This window comes from Carya illinoinensis, chromosome 1 (genome assembly GCF_018687715.1).
Source record: "Carya illinoinensis cultivar Pawnee chromosome 1, C.illinoinensisPawnee_v1, whole genome shotgun sequence".
Lineage (NCBI taxonomy): Eukaryota > Viridiplantae > Streptophyta > Magnoliopsida > Fagales > Juglandaceae > Carya > Carya illinoinensis.
The window spans coordinates 51,191,737-51,214,411 of NC_056752.1; the positions used below are offsets into that span (position 1 = coordinate 51,191,737).

Consider the following 22,675-nt stretch of genomic DNA (forward strand, 5'->3'; position numbering starts at 1 on the left):
TTACGGTTTCTTTGTCTTTCCTACTTTCTTTTGGTAGTCATAAAAGCTTTTGCAGAATGCAACAATTAATCAGTTTTGAAACTTATATGCTGCAATATCCCCGCAAGACATTAGTTACTGAATTGTTCATATGGTCTGGAACCTGCATGTATTTAATATGGGGCCAACATGTTAATACAGGTTGTCCATGTTATGGAACCCGCATACAGTTTATGTGGAAATCAACATCCTCATCTCCTTGTGTCAGAGGCCAATGTACTGCTAATGAGGAAATGGCAATTTGGACTGTCCAACTCATAAGCATTACAGAGCCTTCGATTGACAGGACTTTTAAGCACCGTTGTTTGGAATGAGATGAGACATCATCTGTCCCCATCAATTTTCAATTAGTGTTTGTGCAGTCTTTCAAAATTATAAATTCATTTTGTCTGGAGTAAGAGAAAGGGAAGGGAAAAAGGCAGAGTTTCTTCTCTGGGGAAGGAAAGGGGAATTGGATCATTGTCGTGCACGTTTTCCACGATTTGTTAATTTGATTTGTCTTTGGGATGGAATTTGAAAGAAGCTTGAAGGCAATTATAACACTCCATTATTTGTGCTCGAAACTGGCATGGAAAAAACTCCCCGCATCGTTAAATGTTAATCGTGAACCCCTTGTGCATTGGACGTGGTGCACCCTTTAATAGCATTCACATCCGATATTTTATAATTTTTCTTAAATTTTAATTAGAAATCACACTTTTTATCATTTTTTTTTAAATTTTATCTATCTTTCAAAAACTTCCAACATCTCGTTCTTTATTATTTTTTTATTTTACTAAAATAATTATTTTCTATTCATTTTTTATTATTATTTTTATTATTTTATTTTTACATCTTTAACTATTCTTTATAAAATATATATAAAATCTGATTTAAGAAATAATCAGTAACTCCTTAAATATTATAGAATTACTGTTTACATTCTAAACCTAACTATACCTAGGAAATGAAATGTTTATTTTGTTAAAAAGTTTACTTAATTCTCTAAATTTTAAGAATAACAACAGTTTAAGACACCGAATAGAAAGAGAAATGATATTTACAGTTGTAGTTGTGCAAGCGGTATGCAGTCGTTTTGAAAAAAATGAATTAATATGAGACTCATATAAAAAAAAAAATTAATTTTTTAATCGTAAATTTTATTTTTTTTTTAAATAATTATACGATATTTATAATTTTACGATTATATATAATATTATTCGAAATGCCCGAACACTTCCTGCTTGTGTCTGCGACTCTGCATTGCTTGAAGGCCGAATGGCATTGGCTGGGTGACTCTGATGCATATGAAAATGAGCCAGATGTTCCTTAACAACTGATTGGTGCTGAAAATGTAGTCCTGGCAGCCGGCAGGACCTTGTCGTCAAGAATTTGGCAGCAGTAGGACGCTTGACAAGTGTAGTTGAGAAAAAAATTAAAAGTTAAATATAATAATATTATTATTTTAATATTTAAAAAAATTAAATTATTTATTATATTTTATGTAAAAATTTTAAAAAATATAATAATTAGATAAGATTAATTGAAGAGATTTTGTCTAGTTTGTTTTTTTATATTAGATTAAATGAATTAAGATAAAAGTTAAAATTTAAATTTTAAAAATTGAATAAAAGATTGTTATAATATTTTTTTAATATTATTTTTATTTTTAAATTTAAAAAAATTAAATTATTTATTTTATTTTATATAAAAATTTAAATAAATTATAATAATTAAATGAAATAAAATACAATGAAAAGAGTTATGAAAACAAACTTACTCAGTTAGATGTGGATAAGCGTTAGATATTATTATAATTAGAATTGTGTGGCCATCATGTTTAGTTAAAGCATTCTAATGGTAATCAGCATCTTTTCACTTCAGTCAGCAGTCTTAGCTAGTTGTTAGCCAAATTCCTCCTTATCACTTGCATATTCCACCATGGAAAGTGTTAGTGGAGATCTTTCAATTTATCGTTCAAATTTATTTTAATTATTTTTACTTAATAATTAAAAATAATAATTATTAATAAAGTTGTGTATTTTTTTATTTTTTATTATTAATTAAAATGCTAAAAAAATATTATACAGAAAACAAATGAAAAAAATTAAATAAACTAGCGGACACGCCATTCAGTTATCATTCTATCATCCAATTTTAAAAAATAAATTAATTAATTAAATTAAAAAACAGTCAAAATGATGAAGAAACTTACGAGGCATACTAATTTTCGTATTATTTAGAGCATCTACATTGGTTTATGCATATGCATATATAAAATCACATCTTTTAGATATCCAATTTGTCATATAAGCAAAACTTCCACACTGGTTTATGCAAATTTAAGACAAAATAATAATAAAATATTATCATTTTTTTTTTTTTTGCTTTTTTTTTAATAGGGTTTGATTTTCAAATATGTAAAATATTTAAGTAAAATATTTTTTGGAGAGTAAATGAATAAAATATGTAGTAAAATATATAAAGGTAAAATATGTAAAAAGAGAGTGGGAGGAGAGAAAAAGAATGAATAAAATATGTTTTGGAGAGTGAATAGTAGATCTTCAAACATGTAAAAGTACTGTTCATAATTATGTAAATATTTAAAGATGCATAATCCAATGTAGATGAATTTATGTTAATATTATGCAAAATTAACTTTGTATATGTATATGTATAGTCCAATGTAAATGCTCTTATCCCTATTACGAAATCCAAATTCAGAAGGAGAGATAAGGGACCATGATTAAGAACCAGTGGCGATGAAGGAGATGTAAGAGCATTGTATTGGATTAGTTATTCTAATTTTTAAAATTTGAAAAATATCTAATTTTTTTACTTTTAACTAATCACTCAAAACTAAAATCTATATTGAATTAGCTATCATATTTTTTATAATAATAAAATATTATTATTTTTTATAATTGATATTTCTTTAATTAATTTTTATTTTTTAATTAATTAATTAATTTTTTATAATATTCAATAACTTCCAACAACCATATCCTCTAAAATACAAAATTTGAATTCAAATCAAGGATATATATACATACACTGCATGTTTTCATTTTCATATCCTACAAAATGATTTTTCCTATATATTATATATAATATATACTATATATTATAATATATTATAATTGTATTATAGATTATAGTAATATATTATAATATATACTGATATAGTATGAGTATAACTACTAATATTATAGACTATAGTGATAATATATATTTATTTATGTAGAATTTTAAAACTTAATGTTATATTAATTAATAGGGAGGTTGGTGAGAGATTGGGTAGTTCAATTGGTGAACTCCAAGAAGTAGATGTGGATGATTGACTCGGTTTCGAATGTGCTTCCAAGTGTAGAAGTGTCAAGTTGTATCAAGGATAAGTCCAGGATCATATTCTACAGGGACAATGGGTTATCAAAGCGTTTGTGGCATTTTTTTTTTTACGTAAAAGAGGTATCGAGTACAAGAGATGAAAATAAATATGAATCTATGTTTCTAAAATTATCCAAAACTAAGAGATTTAAGGAAAAAGTGTAGAAGTTGAATTAAACTTGCAAGAAGCAATAAAACAAACACTTGGGATGCAATTTTCGCCCATTTCTAATTTGAAATTGGTTTTACCTCTAAGTTCATCTTCTCTCAACTATTTTCTCATTTCAAGAGATTATGATCGGTTAAATAAACAATAAGCACACTTTTTCAGTATAATCAAGGTGCTTGACAGATTTTATATCAAGTGTAAAAGTGCAAGAAAGCTATCAAAGTCTTGTTACAAGTTCAAGCATCAATCGTGCCTTCATGTCTACGACTGATCAAGTTCAAGAACATAGAATTTTAATCATTCCCATAGGTAAAATGAAATATAATCTATCAAGTTAATCATTTAAAATTCTATAATCTTGGAGAAAATCCAACCCCAAACAGTCATGAGCTACTCATTGAATCCCAAGCTAAAATTCTAGTCTATCATTTCTAAATTAACAAAATGTCTAAAAATGATAAACTCTAATATTTCAAATTGTTGTATGAAAATAAAGGTAGAAGAATAAAAATAACAAGTTGAAACCAAAACTTAAAGTAAGTAAAATAAAAATGACCGAATGAGAGCAGCCCAAGCCGTCTAGTTCATGAGGTCTCAATGTAAAAGCAATACAATAAATGAAAACCAGCCTACCTTAAGGTCTAATGTCTGCAGCTCCAGCGTAAATGAAAAGAACAAAAAGAACAACAAGCCCCACTAAAACTGCCCTCCATCCGAGAACTAACAACTCCCTCAACGAAAAAGGAAAGAAAGGGAAAGAAAAATCACCCAAAAAAAAAACTCCTCTCTCTTCAGAAAAGCACTGCCCCACCAAGCCTATCACTATCAAGAACCAAGAAAAGAAATCCCCCTTGTGTTTCGCCGCCTCTGGAGGGTAAGTCCAAAAGCTCCTTCTAGTTCGTCAAAGACCCGTTGCAGCCTTGCACAGTTGCATCCCCAGCTTTTACTTCAAAAAACCGAAAATAACCCCTCGCCTTCGTGCATGTAAGTAGCAAAGAAGCCCCAAGGCCTGTTGCCTCTCACATCCGTCCATAAGGAAAAGCATAATTGCTGCATGTTCAGCGTGTGTCAGCATGGGATCAGAACAGCTTGCAGAACAGTTGTTGAATTTGTCTTCCGTCTATAAACTCCATGCTGGGCGGCCTTCCATCTTTTGTCCCGCATGCGTACACATTTCAGAGAGAATTGGTCAACCCATGTGCTGCTGTCCAGGAATCCTTTTGAACTTGGAAACCTTCTGTACCAAACCGAAAACTCCCGTATAAAACAAGTTTGAAAAGTAAAGGCAGCCCATGTGATTTCTTGCTGTCCGGCTTTTCTGCAATGTTGTATGAGTGCTGTCCATGTGTGTTGCATGTTTGACCGAAGGCTGCTGTACATGTGATTTTTTTTCAGCGTGATTGTCTGCTGCTTTGAAGGATTTTTCTGCTGCTGTTTTTCTGCATGTTGGTTGTCCGAATGTTTGGTTTGCATGTGTGCATTCACACTTGAATGATGTTGTGTATTGCCCAAACTATCCCTATTATGAGAGGAATAAAAATGAAATATTTATTTTCATGTGAAACAATTGCATTATAAATCTTTTTAAGCACCAAAATAGTAGAATTTATCAATTGACTCAAGTAATGTGATCTATTGCATAATTAAATACTTAAATCATTTTTTATTAAACAATTTGTTCGCTTAAGTAACTTAATCATGCAATTTTAGCGCTTCATCAATGATGATAATGTAGGGTGGGGTAGTAGTTTACGAGTGAAGATTTTGATTGATATGAAGAAACCTCTTGCTAGAGACAGGACTTGTATTCTGAATGGAGTAAAAGTCTGGAGTTAAATGCAATATGAAAAGCTTCCATGTTTTTGCTTTACCTGTGGTTGAATTATTCATGAGAATATTGAATGCCAAATTAAGACAGATTCTTCTCCTCAATTTGGTGCATGATTAAGGGCTGCTTCCAGTTCTAAAAAGAAGTGGGATTCATCAAACGAGTATAGCAAGAAGATATTCACTAGTACTAGGGAGGAGTAGGACATGGTGACATCTGATGAAGCTACTCAGGTGAGGAGTCAAGGTGAAGCTGCTCAGGTGGAGAGTCAAAGTCACGGTGAAGCTGCTCACATAGAGAGGGAGAGTCACGGTGCAGTTGTTGCCCCGATGGAGAAGAAGAGTAATGGCTCCTCTATTAATGAGGAGATACTGAATTCAGCCATAAGTTCAACTGCTGTTACTGAGAATTTAAATAGCAAAGCAGTAACTGATTGTTTTGATGTAACGGCTACTAATGATCCTTCATTGACTGGTAATGATGTGGAGGGGTTGGTGCTTAAGAGTTCTGAGGGGCCTAAGGAAACTATTGTTGGTCTATATGATGGGCTTGTTGCTAGACCATCCTATGGGCCTACTGCTGGGCCTTTTACTGGGCATGTGGAAAGACAAACGAGGCAAGGCCTAATTTTTCAAGCCCAAGGTACTAGGAATTCAAACTCACCCCTACATGTTGCCCAGAAGCAAGGCAGAAATACTAGAAGTACTTGGAAGGAGAAAGCAAGATAGCATTCTACTGTTGATGAATCAAAGAAGAAATGAAATGTGGAGGAGATTTCAGGACGCAAAGCTAGTGCAGGTGGTAAGAAGGGAAGTAAATTTACTATCCTTTTCTAGTGATGAAGGTGTTTGCATTAAGAAGAGTAAACAAGAGGGGGGGGGGGGATACAAATGATTTGGTATCGGCAGAGGCTGTACACCAACCATGCCGAAACAAATGAGTATTATAAGTTGGAATTCCCGTGGGCTTGGGAACCCATTGGGAATTCAAATCCTTTCTGACCTAGTCAGAAAACAAGCTCCTGAGTTCTTGTTTCTTCAAGAAACAAGACTTCATGCAAAAGTTATGGAAAAGTTAAAGTTCAGGTTGGGGTTCTATGGTTGTTTAGCAGTAAGTTGTGAATGTAGGAGTGGTGGGATAGCTCTTTACTGGAGAAACACTTTAAAGTAGAAGTACAAAACTTTTCAAAATTCCATGTGCATGCAAAGGTTACTGAGGAAGGGGAGAACAGTGAGTCTTGGTGGTTGACTGGTTTGTATAGCCAACCAGATGTAAGTAAGAGACATGAGTCATGGGATTTGTTGAGATCTATAAAAGTCCCTAATGACAAGGGGTGGTTGATAATAGGAGATTTTAATGAGATTATGAGCAATAATGAAAAGAGTGGGGGTAGAGTTAGATCTAATAGTCAGATGAAGGCTTTTAGAGATGTTATTAAGGAATGTCAATTACATGATCTAGGCTTTGAAGGAATTCCTTTCACTTGGTGTAACAAAAGAGAAGAGGGACAAACTATAAGTGAGAGGCTAGACAGGTTCTTTTCAAATTTTAAGTGGCATTCTTTCTACCCAATGCCCACTATGTTCCATGTTATTGTGGCATATTCTGATCATGTGCATATAATATTGAAGTTGACTAAAAGAGTTCAAAGGCAGGTGGTGAGAAGATTACTTCGTTTTGAGGCCATGTGGGTTGAAGCTCCTGATTGTAAACAGATTATTCAAAAGGCTTGGAGGGGAGTCAATGGTAGGAGAGAATTGAGCACTGTGATGAAGAAGATTCAACACTGTGAAGAGAAGCTAACAGTGTGGAATAAATCAAGTTTTGGACATGTGCAGAGAAGTCTTAGAGTGGCACAGGAGAAATTGCAACTGGCTCACCAGATGGATCCTTTTTCTCATGACAAACAGAAGCTGCAAGAAGCAAGAGATGAGGTTTAGAAATGGCTACAAAGAAATGAAACTATGTGGAGACAAAGATCTAAGGCTTTATGGCTTGCTCAACGAGATAAAAACTCAAAATTCTTCCATCATAACACATCTCAGAGAAAGCAAAATAATTGGATAAATGGAATTAAGGACTCAAATGGGGAGTGGCAGACAAATGATGCTAGAGATGAAGTTATTATTTAGTACTTCAATAATCTTTTCAAAGCTGCTAATGTTTCTGGAAATATGGAGTTTTTACAAGGACTAACAGGCAGAATAACCCCAGCCATGGTGGAGAATCTTGATTCTAGCTTTACACAAGAGGAAGTGAAAAGAGCTCTTGATGAGATGCACCCTACAAAGGTACCTGGTCGAGATGGCATGGCTCCAATTTTTTATCAGATTTCCTGGTCTATTGTGGGTCAAGATGTTACGGATGCAGTTCTTTTTGCTCTTAATTCTAGCCATTTTCCTAATAATATTAATCACACTTTTATAACTCTAGTCCCAAAGAAAAAAAAAAGTCTGAATTAGTATCTGACTATAGGCCAATCAACCTCTGTAATGTGATCTATAAGCTAATATCCAAGGTACTAGAAAATAGACTTAAGAGGATCCTGCCCTCTATCATTTCTCCCTCTCAAACAGCTTTTGTTCTTGGAAGATTAATAACTGACAATGTGTTAGTTGCTTATGAGGTAGTACACTTTCTGAGAAGGAAAAGAAGTGGAAGAGATGGATTTATATCTTTGAAGTTGGATATGAGTAAGGCTTATGACAGAATTAAATGATCTTTTCTTGAAGAAGTGATGAAGAAGATGGGCTTTAGTGAGAAATGGATGAAATTGATCATGCTTTGTGTCAAGTCTATATCATTTTCAGTTTTAGTGAATGGAGAGCCTAAAGGTCATATTGTCCCTTTTCGTGAATTGAGGCAAGGGGATCCTATTTCATCCTATCTTTTCCTGCTATGCACAAAAGGCCTTATATCTTTGTTAGATCAGGCAAATACATATCAACAAATAGAAGGTATTAGGGTATGTAAAGGGGCCCCTAAGTTGAACCATCTGTTGTTTGCAAATGATAGTGTAATATTCTGTAAAGCTAACTTGCAAACTTGTTTAACACTTCAACATAGGTTGCATCTATGAGCAAGCTTCAGGTCAGAAAATCAATCGAGAAAAAACCTTTATGGTGTTCAGTCACAATGTACCACCTTCTCAAAGGGAGGAAATTATGCAGTTTTGGGGTGTTCAACATTACCAACAATATGAAAAGTACTTAGGCCTTCCACCTATGGTTGGAAGAGGGAAATATCAAGTTTTCTCAATTTCAAAGCACAGAGTTGGGTCAAAGTTGCAATGATGGAAAGAAAAACTACTGTCTCAAGGAGGGAAAGAAATTTTGTTGAAGGCAGTGGCTCTTTCAATTCCTATCTACACAATGAGTTGCTTTAAACTACCTAAGTCTCTATGTTCTAAGTTAGAGGGTATAATGGAAAATTTTTGGTGGGGATAGAGAAAAAAATAAGGGAAGCTATGTTGGGTGAGTTGGCATAAAATGTGCAGTCCAAAACTTGAAGGTGGGATGGGTTTTAGAAATTTACATACTTTCAACAAAACTCTACTAGCAAAGTAGGGGTGGAGGATTTTGTCTAATGAAAACTTACTCCTCCATAAGGTTTTTAACGCAAGATATTTCCCTTCATCTAGTTTTCAAAACTCTTCTTTTGGGGGTGCCCCTTCTTATGTTTGGAGAGGTATTTGGGAAGCAAAAAGCAATTTACTTCAAGGATGTAGGTGGCGTGTTGGAAATGGTTTGTCAATAAAAATTTGGTCTGATTATTGGCTTCCAAATCATAAGCTAATACCTACTCTATTTGACTTAGGACCTCTAAGTGAATATCCAGTGGCTTACCTGATGCAAAATGATCAAAGAAGCTGAGACATTGACAAGGTAAGAAGTTTGCTACCAGTTCAAGAGGCTACTAAGGTGCTTAGTATCAGAATCCCTTCTGAAAATGTGGTAGACACACTTGTATGGGACACATGAGAAGAGTGGAATATATAGTGTCAAAAGTGCATATACTTTTTTCACTAAATTGGAGCAAAAAGACAGGATGCAGAGAGTTCAACAGCTGCAGATCAAAAACTGATATGGAAGAACATTTGGAAACTTCATGTACCTCATAGAATTAAAGTATTTGCATGGAGGGTGTGTAAGAATATACTTCATACTCTCAAAAATTTGAAAGGTTGAAAGTTAATTGAAGACGACAGTTGCATTTGGTGTCAAGAAGAAGAGGAAGATGTTAACCATGCACTGGTTTATTGCCCTTTTATTATTGATTGTTGGCTGCAACTTTTTCCATCTCTCAAAGCATCTACTCAGAAGGTGGATTTTCTACAACTTGTTCTTTCTATTATAAGAAGAAAATCTGAGGGTGAGTTGGAGAAGCTTTTTCTGATGGCATGGGGCTTCTGGTATAGGCGAAATCAGTGGATGTATGAAGAACATTTTTTGACACCAGACCAAGTCATAAAGCATGCATTATCTTTATATCAGGAGCATAAGGCAGCTGCAGAGGCATTGAAAGTTGGACTAAGGTATAGATGTAGATGGAAACCACCTCCTTCGGGTGTGCTAAAACTTAATGTGGATGAAGCCCTCTTTAGTGATCAATGCTGGTTTCGTATTGGAGTGATTTTAAGAGATAATAGAGGACAAGTCTTGTTTGTAGCTAGTAAACCAGAAGATACACTTGAAGATCCAATGGAAATTGAGTTAATTGCTATGTTAAGAGGTTTGCAGTTGTACATTTCTTTAGGCATTTCAGATTTACAAATTGAAACAGATGCCTTACTTGTTGTTCAGGAACTGTAAAAAGAGGATTTCTCATCAACTTTGTGGGGAAGTCTAGTTCAAGATATCAAGTCATTACTTAGCATACATCCATCATGGAAAGTGCAACATAAAGGGAGGGAAGCAAATGGAGTGGCTCATGCTTTGACCCGAGATGCATTGAATCTCACTGATATAGTTATTTGGTAGGATTCAATCCCATAGTGTATTTCCCAAGCTATGTGGGTAGATTTATCTTTGTAATGTTTTGATATTTGCTTATTTGAATAAAGTGCAATGTAGTTATAAAAAAAAAAAATAGTAATTTAGCATATAATTCAAAATTATTTTATATATTATATATAAATGATATATAATATAAAAAGTCATATAAAAGATATTTTATATAAAAATCGGAAAAGAAAAATTGGAATTAGATCAATTTCGATCGGTTTTAAAAAAAATAAAATTAGTATTAAACCGAATTGATTTAAAACTAAACCCACCGATTCGATCTAGTACTAGTTCACTGATTTTTTTTTCACCTCTAGTTAATACAACATTAAAAAAAAAAATGAACATAGGGTCAATGACACTGCCCCCACCCATTTTCTACAAAGAGAAGCCACTTAATGTGATTTTAATACAATCTAATAAACAGATTGTAATACTACTACTGAAAGTTACAGTAAAGATATTTGTACTGCATTTTACTGGTCTAGACCAGCAGAGACTTTCATTATTTTTTTCCATAATCATTGGTTAGGAGAATTGAAAACATAGATAGACAGCAAACATGAAATCCACCAAATCACCAGAGGATGAAGGTTAGGGACTATGGCAGCACATAGGGGACACGTGCCAGTCTGAAGGTCGATCGGATATGAAGAATCTGATGTCTCTGGCCTCAAAAATGCCGCGCATGGTGGCAACATGTGCTTCTCAATGCACGCGTGTGACTCGCACGCCCTCCCTCTGACAATATTCTTCGACCTTTTAAAGGATTGGCGATTGGAGAATCCACAATGGGCGTAATAGAGATCGTTGAGCTTCAAAAAGTAACAAATCAACACTTCCCCTTTTTATGGACGGAAAACAGAATTAGAAAAAAAAAAAAAACCCTGCATAATTTTTAGACTAGCCCGATCAAGATGAGAGGAGGGAGTGAGGAGAGCGGAGAAGACGAGATCTTTGAGTGAGTTTTGGTTGAAAGCGAAACGCTGGAGAGAATTTTGACTCTCGTTCTATTTTTTGCCTATACAATCCTCTAGCTTTTATAACGTACGTTTTATCAAACTGAGGTAACGTGTCTATTGCCCGTGAGTTCGAGAATTTATATACAGAACCAACTTCAAATAATACCGACCTAAAGTCGCCCGCATTATATTCCTACCACGAAGAGAAAAACATTCTTCGTCGACGTAATAAATTTTGAATAATTCACAATACACATCATTTCTATCCTTTCATTTTGCCCATTTCGCCACCAAACAGTGCATCGACGAGTTGGGAAATGGATAGATTTTCCAAAAAAAAGGATAAACATCGTTGACAACTACGCTATGTACAATACTGGGACATTACGAAATGCCCCAACAAGCACCACATGGCCCTAGACGACGGGATGATCCAAAAATCCCCCCCATGTTCTGCCTTTATCCGTCTTATTTTACAACATTCTAGAAAAAGGGGCATGGAAAAATGCGATGCACTTTTTTTTCATCTTCGGCCTTTCTGTCCAACGTTTTTTTACAACCAAGCACTTGCACTGCCTTAGCATCATGGAGAGGAGGAAGCAGCCCCTTTGAAGATGAGGAAATTGAGAGTCTCCAGCTTAAAGTAGATGAAAGTTCCTTTTGAATGAGTGAAGAAACACCCAAAATTCGAACCCACCACGCACTGCCATCCACCCCCAAACCTCTTGTCAAAATCCTGCCATTCATAGAACTACAGATTTAGTCTCTAGAAGTAATCAGATAAAATAAAGTACAGAAACATCTCTACGTCTCTCTTTTTTGTTTAATTTTCCTCTCTATATTTCCATTTCCCTTTTCTTCCTTGTTTTTCCTTCATTTGGTACCAAAAAATGTTTATTCCGAGTACCAAAAAAGATCATAGTTTAGTTTATTTCATGTAACTTTGTACTTTTTACGCAAAAAAAGAAAAAAACGAAAGAGAGAAATAAGTAAAGAATAAAAAGAACAAAGAAAATGAAGGTTCTAATTTCTTAACATGTATTTGAGAGGGGGGGGGGGGGGGGGAAGGAACCTTTTTTATGTGGGCAGCAATGGATCTGCAGTCAATGACATCGTAGAGATCCAAAGCTTGAGAAGCAGAAGCCATTGCTTGGACCTGCATCTTCACTGGCATGTCTGTGTCTTCCACCATAGCTTTTCCTTCCAACATCTTTCTCTCCTCTCTCCCTCTCTCTCTCAAAGGGAAAAAAAAAAAAAAAAAACCCAGGTAGGATGAGACTTATGTAGCTCTTATCTTCAAAACCCAGAAAGATTCTCTCGATCTCAATATGTTTTGCGAGGTCTAAAGTGAACCAAACATGTAGATAGAAGAAACGAACCGGTGCTTTGAGAAGAAATAAAAGGATAAAAACCCAGAGAACATGGGACCTATCTATCTTCCAAGTGTAAAGGAATCATTATAGGATGCAATTTTAAGCTGGCACGGAGTCCATCTTTTTTTGTGTCTTTTTATTTAACCTTATTATATGCGGATCGTGATGCTTCCCTCTCTCTCTCTCTCGCTCAGCAAGGGTCCTGGTCAATTGGATAACGATGACAGGCAAAGCTGACGACTGGTGAGGCTAAAATTGAAACCCCATCATAATAAGCTGGAATTTTTTTTACATAATTAGTCAAAATTGATGGTGCTAAGGTTGGAATATTAAGCTGGTTTTAGTCTGTTATTTTTTTATTTTAAGTATCTACAGTCAAATTTAGATTATATTTGTTATTCCAACTACTTGTCAAATGACACTGATTTTTTCTCTTTTTATATTAATGATTTTGGAGTGATTGTAGGAGGAAGGCGAATAAATATCTAGGCCTGCAACCCAGACTGAAAATACCGGGGTTGCACCTGACCCGAATTTCGTAATTTAAGGTAAAATATCAAATTAGGCTTCGAGTTTGAGCCGAACGAAGGCCCCAACCTTGTCTCCTTGATGTAAATATAAAATATCTACTACGATATTTTAGGTGCATATACTTTCATATAGATGTATATATATATTTTTTAAATAGATAAATTTAAAATTCACATAATTTTTTTAATAATAATTTCATTATTTAAAAAAATATACGTGATTATACATTCTATAATTATATTTAGTATTACTCAATCAAAATGAACAATCTATTTATATATATAATTTTTAAAAAAATTAAAAGTTTAACCTTTAAAAAAATTTCACATAAAAGAGACCTGGATTATTCATGTTGGACGAAAGGAGTATCTTTATACAAAGATTGGTGATTTTGTTACTTTTGTTAGATGGAGGGATTAAAACCCAAACTTTGTTAAAATATAAGAAGAGTGGCGCTTCAGGTCGGTCGGGTGGCCAATCATGAAGTTTCACAGAGGCATTCGTTGTTGGAATGACTCTGTGGACACTGATTGAATGCAGATGAGGGAGGGAGAGGGAGAGAAAGAATGAGAGGAAATTTACCATATACGGGTCCAGTTGAAATTTTGTTGGAATGCCTACGTGACAATTCGTGATTAGCTGGTGTGAAAACTAATTTCACACCCAATGGGTCTCAAGGTTTTTCTGTAAGGATAACATGTGCTATATCATGTAGCAATATTTTATATAATAATTAAAACTCATGGATCGAAATATTCAATTAAGCTGAAGCCATTTAAATTTAGCATAATTGGTATTTTTCTAAGGAAATACTCTAGCCACCAGACTAGAAAGAGATTATATAAAAATAATTTTATTAATTAATATTATTTGATGTAATTTGTTAGATTATAAAATTATTTTTATTATAAAATAAATCTAATAAATAATATAAAACTATATAATTAATTTATAAAATTATTTTCATATAATTTTTTTATAAACATAGCATACCCTTTTTTAAACTGGAAGCTAAACAGACTGCACTATAATTTTCAAGAAAATATTCCGTTTCCAAACGTCTAACCTGTCGAAGGGCGTGTTTAATTGGTATTAGAATCCTGACTCGGCCTCAATCTTTTTGGGGCCAAACTCAACATTCATCGCTCACCCATGCATAAAAGTCAGTTCAGTCCGACAGAATATCATGTGATTCATGTGCTTTAGGTTTTCATATTCCTCTCAGTCTCGGACCCAACACAATTACTCTTCTTGCAAATTCTTTTGGGACCGACACACGTGTCGTAAACTTACCGCTGCAAGACCAAGCCCCATTCTTTACTCCAATTTGTACGCGCGTTTAAATTTATAAATTAAATTGATTTAATATATTTATATCTGATTATAAAATTATTTTTATTATATTATATATAATTACATAAACTTATTTTTATAAAAAAAAATTATAATTGTAACACTGCTCTTAAATAATATAAGATATATACCAAAGAAATAACAGAAAAAGACAATAAAAGAAATGAAGGATGAAATTAACAAATAATCAAGTAGAATAATAAAATTTATTATAATGTTATTGATAAAATTAACATGACATGACGATGTGGAGCTAGCTAGCAATAGTAGTCGCAAGTTAGCTAGCTGGAAAGTAAGGCGCCAACAATTAGAAGAGGAGATGGAGAATGGTCTTCAAAGCAGTGAGAAACTTTGTCATCATCGTATTCCTTTCAGCAAGCTCTGGCACGTTAAGCGTACTGCAATAATTTATTTCCGTCCAAGCATTTTCCAGAATTTGATAAGCATCCTTATACCTCCTGGCGTCAAAATTGGGGAGACCCTTCTCCTTAACATTATGGATGCTCAAATTATAGGACATCATGCATCCCAACCGGCGTGCCCAAGTGTCATAACTAATACCTCTCTGCATCGCCAGGTCGTGGGCAACCTTTACTGTTTCTTCACCTTTTGTAAACACCAGCTCCAAACCTATCCTGGATAGTCCCCTCACATCTACTGCATTTGAGCTCCGAGGATCTGACTCCAAAGTTGAGCTGCAAACATCCGGAAATTGTGTCTGTTTGCATGTTTTGTTTATCAGCGACTCGCCATTCTGGTTTGCAGTTGCCGCTACACAATGTTGGGTTGAAATCAAAACACAAAATAGAACAATTGAGATTATAGGGAGGCGGAGAGGAAGAGAAACAACATTTTTTATGCCCATTTTGTTGTTTTTGTTGTTGTCCTGTAGATCACTTTGCTTTGCTTACCCCACCCACACACACACACACACACACACATATATATCTACATATTTATTGACAGAATCACCATTGCACAAAATCAGAATAATCATCAATTATTTCCAAATCAGCATTATCTTGATTTTAGAAAATTAGTCAATTAGTCATAGAATTGTATTTGTAACTTATTTCCATATTTGATATATATATATATATCTACATATTTATTGACAGAATCACCATTGCACAAAATTAGAACAATCATCTATTACTTCCAAATCAGCATTATCTTGATTTTAGGAAATTAGTCAATTAGTCATAGAATTGTATTTGTAACTTATTTCCATATTTGATATATATATATATATATATATATATATCTATATACTTATTGACAGAATCATCATTGCACAAAATCAGAACAATCATCAATTACTTCCAAATTAGCATTATCTTGATTTTAGGAAATTAGTCAATTAGTCATAAAATTGTATTTGTAACTTATTTCCATATTTGATATATATATATATATATATATATATCTACATATTTATTGACAAAATCACCATTGTACAAAATCAGAACAATCATCAATTACTTCCAAATCAGCATTATCTTGATTTTAGGAAATTAGTTTCCATAGATAGCCAAAACTTTGTATCTATTTATTTGATTATTCTTCCATTGTATAATCTCAATTCAGTGAAATACAAACAGATTGTTTTTCTTAACATGGTATCAGAGCCTAAGCCGGTCCTTTTTCTCAAGCCCCAATGGCCTCTCCTTCAAACCCATCTTCCTCTCCCTATCTTCTTCACCTTTCAGACTCCCCAAGCCTCATTCTTGTCTTTGGCCTACTTATAGGGGATAATTTCCCAAAATGGCAAAAAGTCATAACCCATGCTCTTAACGCCAAAAACAAACTCAGTTTTGTTGATGGTACTCTCAAACCACCCGAACCCACCTCTACCGATTATACTCAATGGAACCAAACCAAAAGATATGGTTCTAAATTCCATTAGTCCCTCCATTGCTAATTCCCTTGAATTCCATATCGACCCCCGAGAAGTGTAGCTTGATCTCCAGTCACGTTTTTGCCATGGCAACAACGCTCGTATTTATCATCTCAAATGAGAATTAGCTTCCCTGCAACAATAAACCCACTCTATCCATGACTATTACAACCAAATAAAACAACTTTGGGATGAACTCAGTCGTCTACAGAAAAGCAACGATCTCAAAAAGTTGCAAAAACAAGTTGAAGATGAAAGAGTTTATCAATTTTTGCTTGGCCTCAATGATTCTTTTTTCCAACTCAGAACCCAAATCCTAGCCATGGAAACTCTACCCCCCATCACCAAAAATTTTTCTATTCTTTTTCAGGAAGACTAGCAACGCCTTCTCTATGCTCGGCCACCACCATTGGAAGCTTCAATCCTTGCTGGCTTGCTGCCCAGTCCGCTGGATCCACCAAAACTCCTCTGAGATGCACCGAGTGTGGCAGAAATGGTCATTCCCGCAACCGATGTTGGCGAATCATTGGCTATCCTGCAGGCTGTATATATATCTACATATTTGACATGTTAATGATTAGAGTTTTTCTATATATAAGTACAGTCGCGTACTAATTTATGTATCAATACTGATTCATTTATACTTAAAATTTAAACTAATATTATTTTTAATAAAATATATTTTTTGATCAATCACATTATATTGATGCACAGATTAGTACACAGTTATACTTATAACCATATTTTTCCTAATAACTAATCTGGGTTGAATTTACAAGAAACAAACCCATTTCTAAAGTTATTATTGACCGACTTTGTGGTCATGTGTTCATCTGTCTTCGGCTGGTAACGGTGGGGAAGAATTACCCGCACTTAACAGCTATATATAGTAGCACGCTTCTAGAAATCCAACTAAGTCTTTGTGATTTTTGTTATCGTAGTTTTTTTTTTTTGTTTTTTTATAGAGCCGAGGATGTAGCATGAGATCCAAAATTGTCCCGAGAAGAGCAAAAAGTTTGTTTGTTTGTTTTTTTTTTTAAATAATTTATTTATTTATTATTTTTTTCTATTCTCAAATAATTTTTTTTTAAAAAATCATAATATCACAATGTTATCACTAAAAAATACTTTTTTAATTATTAAGTAAAAAGAAAAAAAATTAAGGGGACCCAAATGTCGGTAGGCCTAGCATTTTTTATGCTTTTCATCTAAAATTTTATTATCCAAAATCAAGTAATTTCATTTCATCTTATCTTCATCTAATCATTATAATTTTTTCAAATTTTCGTACAAAATATAATAAATAATTCAAATTTTTTAAATTTTAATATAAAATTAATATTAAAAAATTATATTATATTAATATTTTATTAATTACTATTTAAGATATGTCATTTCCTCTTAATTAAGTAACGAATCGGGACCTTAATTTCTCACATGAATGCTTTTCGTCTTCGGTTCGTGATGGGTGTTGGGTCATGGGAGTTTGGGCCCTCAGAACATTGAGACCCAAGAGGAGTTGACAAGTGGGCCCATATAAAGCCCAATAATTCTGCCTTTAGTTATTTAAGTGAAAGATAAAATAAGAAGGAGAAATGTTACAATCATCTCACACCACACTGGAAAGATGTATGGGTCCCAAGAAAGATATTGGGTTAATAAAATGAATAAATAATTAAAATATAACAGCTTAATTATATATATCCTTGAAAATGGAAGAAAAATAAAAAATGGAAAAAAAGATGGTGGTGACTATTGACGAATCTAGATTAGGTAGTATGTCTAACACCCGTTGGAAAATTAATTACTTAATTAATAAATGGCTTTTGGAAAATATGATATATTTTTTTATCTACTCCCGCTGAGAGATATTGCTGCTAGATATTTTTTTTATTTTTTTATTTTTAATAATTAAGAAAAATTATTTAATATTATTATGAATTTTTTTATGTTTTTTAAATATTAAAAAATATTAAAAAATAATGTAAAAATAAAAATAAAAATTATAAGCTTAGCGGGAGCCCAGCGGTGGCTCTTGCAGCCTCAATCTACATTATTATTGCTGGCTGCCGACACATTCCCGAACCTGCCAGCCTTTCCCTGGAGGTTTGGTTAACTAGGCTCGGAGCCGAGGCTAGGATATTCGTTTATTTATCCCCTTAATCCTTTTGATCCACAAAGATTAACGTGCTTAGCTTTTCCTCATTGGTCGTCAAGGATAAATCTCTCTCTGCTTTCATGCAGAGAAGAGTGAGAGAAAGAGACAGAAACATTAGAATAGCACAGAGGAAGAGTGAAGAGCGACAGTGACCGTGAGCTATATTGCATGTGACCGTGATACTGATACAATCTTCATCACCATTGGCTACAGCCGGCAAGAGCGTATGTACTGCCTTCACCATTACCATTCAACAAAGTTATCAGTTTTCCTATGAAATTCAATCATTTGCCACTGTATTCTCTGTTCGCAGCTATTTTCTGGGATACCCATTCGGCATTTCTTTCTGATTAGGTAATTTTGAAGTAAACATTTTCCTTTTCTTTTCCCTTTGTACTACATCCTCCTTCGGAAAGCGACGTCCATAATTTCAGAAAAAATACTGGGTATTGAAGATTAATTGTGTTTTTTTTTTTTTTTTTTCCCCCTCCAGGAAGCTGAGCAAGCATATGAACTGAAGCTTTCAAATTCAACAGCTACTGTCACTCTTAAGCAAGGATGCTTTCGGCAAAATCCGAGTCTGATATCACCAGCTTAGCTCCGTCGTCACCTTCAAGGTCCCCCAAGCGCCCTGTATACTATGTACAGAGCCCTTCAAGGGACTCTCACGATGGCGACAAGTCCTCTTCTTTGCAGGCCACTCCAATCTACAACAACAGCCCTATGGAGTCCCCTTCTCACCCGTTTTTCCGGCGCCACTCGAGGAACTCCTCGGCCAGCCGGTTTTCCGGGATTTTCCCGTCGTCCTCGGGGAGAAAAGGAGCCAGGAAGAGGAATGACAAGGGGTGGCCCGAGTTTAATGTGATCGTGGAAGAAGGAGCTTACGATGAACTACATGACAAGGCGGTTTCAGGCTTTAATTGCCTTGTTTGGTTTTGTGCTCTTGTTCACTACGTTTTGCTTGATTATATGGGGAGCTAGCCGGCCATACAAGGCGGACATTACCATAAAGGTATGCCAAGTTCCCTTATTTGCTGTCGGGTATTTAACTCAAACTAGTCTTTATCATATAATTAGTAGTCTCATTAGGAAATTTGAAGCGTGATAATGAAGGATATAAACATTGTGGCAATTATGTTCTTTTCACGCTTGGTTCGTGGATTTGTCTCTGATGATGATGAATACGGTTTATGGCGTTGTAATCATGATAAGTTTCAAAAGCGACCAATCTAATTGGGGAAACAGCCAAGGTTTCAAAATCGTCAAAGTAGCAATCAACAGCAAAAACGAATTTAATTCGATGGGCATCTTAGAAAATTGTAATGAGTGATAAATCCAAAATGCTAGCCGTCAATTCGTAAGATAAAGCATTTTTTTTGTTTTAAACAAATTGACTGCCAGCTTAGTTTTCGGAAGAGAATATGTTCTGATTATTCATATTGGTTGCAATTGCTAGATTCAGTAGAAGACCAGAGTCTAAATAATTGTTTGGCAATGGAAGATAGCATATTCTAAGGATTTAGACAGTTTCAATATTTGGTTAGTTACGTGCCACGTGGTCAGGAAAAAAAAAATGAAGAATCCTGTTAGGCACGTATTATGGATCATAATGAACTTCAACTTTGCTTGGGAACTTTAAAGTGATGGCAGAAAAGATGAAAGATAAATTCTTTCATCTCAACTTTGCTTTAATTGTAGCACTACTCTTAAATAATATAAGTTATATACCAAAGAAATAACAGAAAAAGACAAGAAAGAAATGAAGGATGAAATTAACAAATAATAAAGTAGAATAATAAAATTTATTATAATGTTATTGATAAAATTAACAGGACATGATGATGTGGAGCTAGCTAGCAATAGTAGTCGCAAGTTAGCTAGCTGGAAAGTAAGGCGCCAACACTTAGAAGAGGAGATGGAGAATGGTCTTCAAAGCAGTGAGAAACTTTGTCATGATCGTATTCCTTTCAGCAAGCTCCGGCACGTTAAGCGTACTGCAATAATGTATTTCCGTCCAAGCATTTTCCAGAATTTGATAGGCATCCTTATACCTCTTGGCGTCAAAATTGGGGAGACCCTTCTCCTTAACATTATGGATGCTCAAATTATAGGAACTCATGCATCCCGCCCGGCGTGCCCAAGTGTCATAACCAATACCTATCTGGATCACTAGGTCGTGGGCTACTTTTACTGTTTCTTCACCTTTTGTAAACACCAGCTCCAAACCTATCCTGGATAGTCCCCTCACATCTACTGCGTTTGAGCTCCGAGGATCTGACTCCAAAGTTGAGCTGCAAACATCCGGAAACTCTGTCTGTTTGCATGTTTTCTTTATCAACGACTCGCCATTCTGGTTTGCAGTTGCCGCTGCACAATGTTGGGTTGAAATCAACACACAAAATAGAACAATTGAGATCATAGGGAGGCAGAGAGGAAGAGAAACAACATTTTTTATGCCCATTTTTTGTTTTTGTTGTTGTCCTGTAGATCGCTTTGCTTTGCTTACCCCACCCACATATATATATATATATATATATATTTATATCTACATATTTGACATGTTAATGACTAATCTGGGTTGAATTTACAACAAACAAACCCATTTCTAAAGCTATTATTGACTGACTTTGTGGTCATGTGTTCATCCGTCTTTGGCCGGTAACGATGGGGAAGAATTACCCGCACTTAACGGCTATATATAGCAGCACGCTTCTAGAAATCCAACTAAGTCTTTGTGATTTTTGTTATCGTAGTTTTTTTTGTTTTTTTATAGAGCCGAGGATGTAGCATGAGATCTAAAATTGTCCCGAGAAGAGCAAAAAGTTTGTTTGTTTGTGTTTTTATTTATTTATTTATATTTTTTATTTTATTCATTACTTTTTTTATATTCTTAAATATTATTTAAAAAATCATAATATCACAGTATTATCATTAAAAAAATACTTTTTTAATTACTAAGTTAAAAAAAAAAAATTATCAAGACCCAAATATCGGTATGCCTAGCCTTTATATATATATATATATATATGCTAAAGGCAATATGCACGGTATATATAGCTAAATGATAGAAATAAATAAAATAAATAAAAACTTTACATACAAGTTAACATCCTATTTAAGTATTATAATTATAACACTAAGAAGTTTATATAAATTTAAAAATAAAAAAATAAATATAAACTTTATATACAAGTCAGTGTTCTATTTAAAAATATAATAATAAAAATGAAAAGTTTAATAAAAAGAGATTAGAATATTTATAACGTAACTTAACTTATAGATTCGGCAGAGATAATGTTGAGCTTATCTTGGCATTATACATTAAATGAAGTTTATTATCAATACTATTTTTAATAAAACATATAAGAGAGAACATAAAAACAAATAAAAGGCTATAAAAGAACCACAAAAATGAAAAGCATTGGAAACGCTAATTTTTTTTTATATACTATATATATAAATATGAATATTATAGGAACAATATTTTCCGTCTAACATTATTGTATGTCGTGATTATTTGTAATAACATCTATTGATCAAAATTTTTTTAAACTATTTTTTTTTAATTTTGTTCTATATTCCAATCTAGCCCGTTTGTAATTTTTTTTGTTTTTCCATTTTCACCTATCGCACAGCCAGCTCGAACTCACTCATCATTTTTTCTATTTTTCCATAGAACAGTAGTAAATTCAAACTTTTTTATAAACATTATTATTAAATTTGTAATAATTATTAATGTATAAATTAAAACAAATAACATTTCACAACAATGTAAATTTTATTTTTTTTATATTTTAAATTCTTGATACAATTTTATGTAAAATTCATATACTAACTTAAAAAATTTAAATGAACTATGTACTAGTAGCTAAGTAAACAAACATATAACAATGTGTGTTATTTTTTTTTCATTTGAAAAAAAAAAAAATGGGCCAAATTCTTCTAGGCCTGGAATCAGCCATCAAGCCCAATAATCCAAGAACTAAAACGTCATCG

At 33.7% G+C, this 22,675-nt stretch overlaps 2 protein-coding genes and 1 long non-coding RNA gene across 3 annotated transcripts; 1 reads left to right on the forward strand and 2 right to left on the reverse strand.

The window, feature by feature from the left end:
* Positions 1-11,521: 11,521 nt before the first annotated feature.
* On the reverse strand, positions 11,522-12,857 carry LOC122282379 (dynein light chain 1, cytoplasmic). The gene is made up of 2 exons (XM_043094336.1): positions 12,440-12,857; positions 11,522-12,103 (listed from the first exon to the last, which is right to left on the reverse strand). The coding sequence occupies exons 1-2, from the start codon at positions 12,575-12,577 to the stop codon at positions 11,951-11,953; spliced, it is 291 nt and encodes a 96-aa protein (XP_042950270.1). The 5' UTR covers positions 12,578-12,857; the 3' UTR covers positions 11,522-11,950.
* A 2,074-nt stretch (positions 12,858-14,931) lies between these two features.
* LOC122300931 lies at positions 14,932-15,489 on the reverse strand. The gene has a single exon (XM_043111932.1). It carries the CDS (start codon positions 15,487-15,489, stop codon positions 14,932-14,934), a length of 558 nt encoding a protein of 185 aa, XP_042967866.1.
* A 3,070-nt stretch (positions 15,490-18,559) lies between these two features.
* LOC122282387 lies at positions 18,560-19,825 on the forward strand. The gene is made up of 2 exons (XR_006230403.1): positions 18,560-19,033; positions 19,173-19,825. It is a non-coding gene; the product is annotated as an uncharacterized LOC122282387 (long non-coding RNA).
* Positions 19,826-22,675: the final 2,850 nt, after the last annotated feature.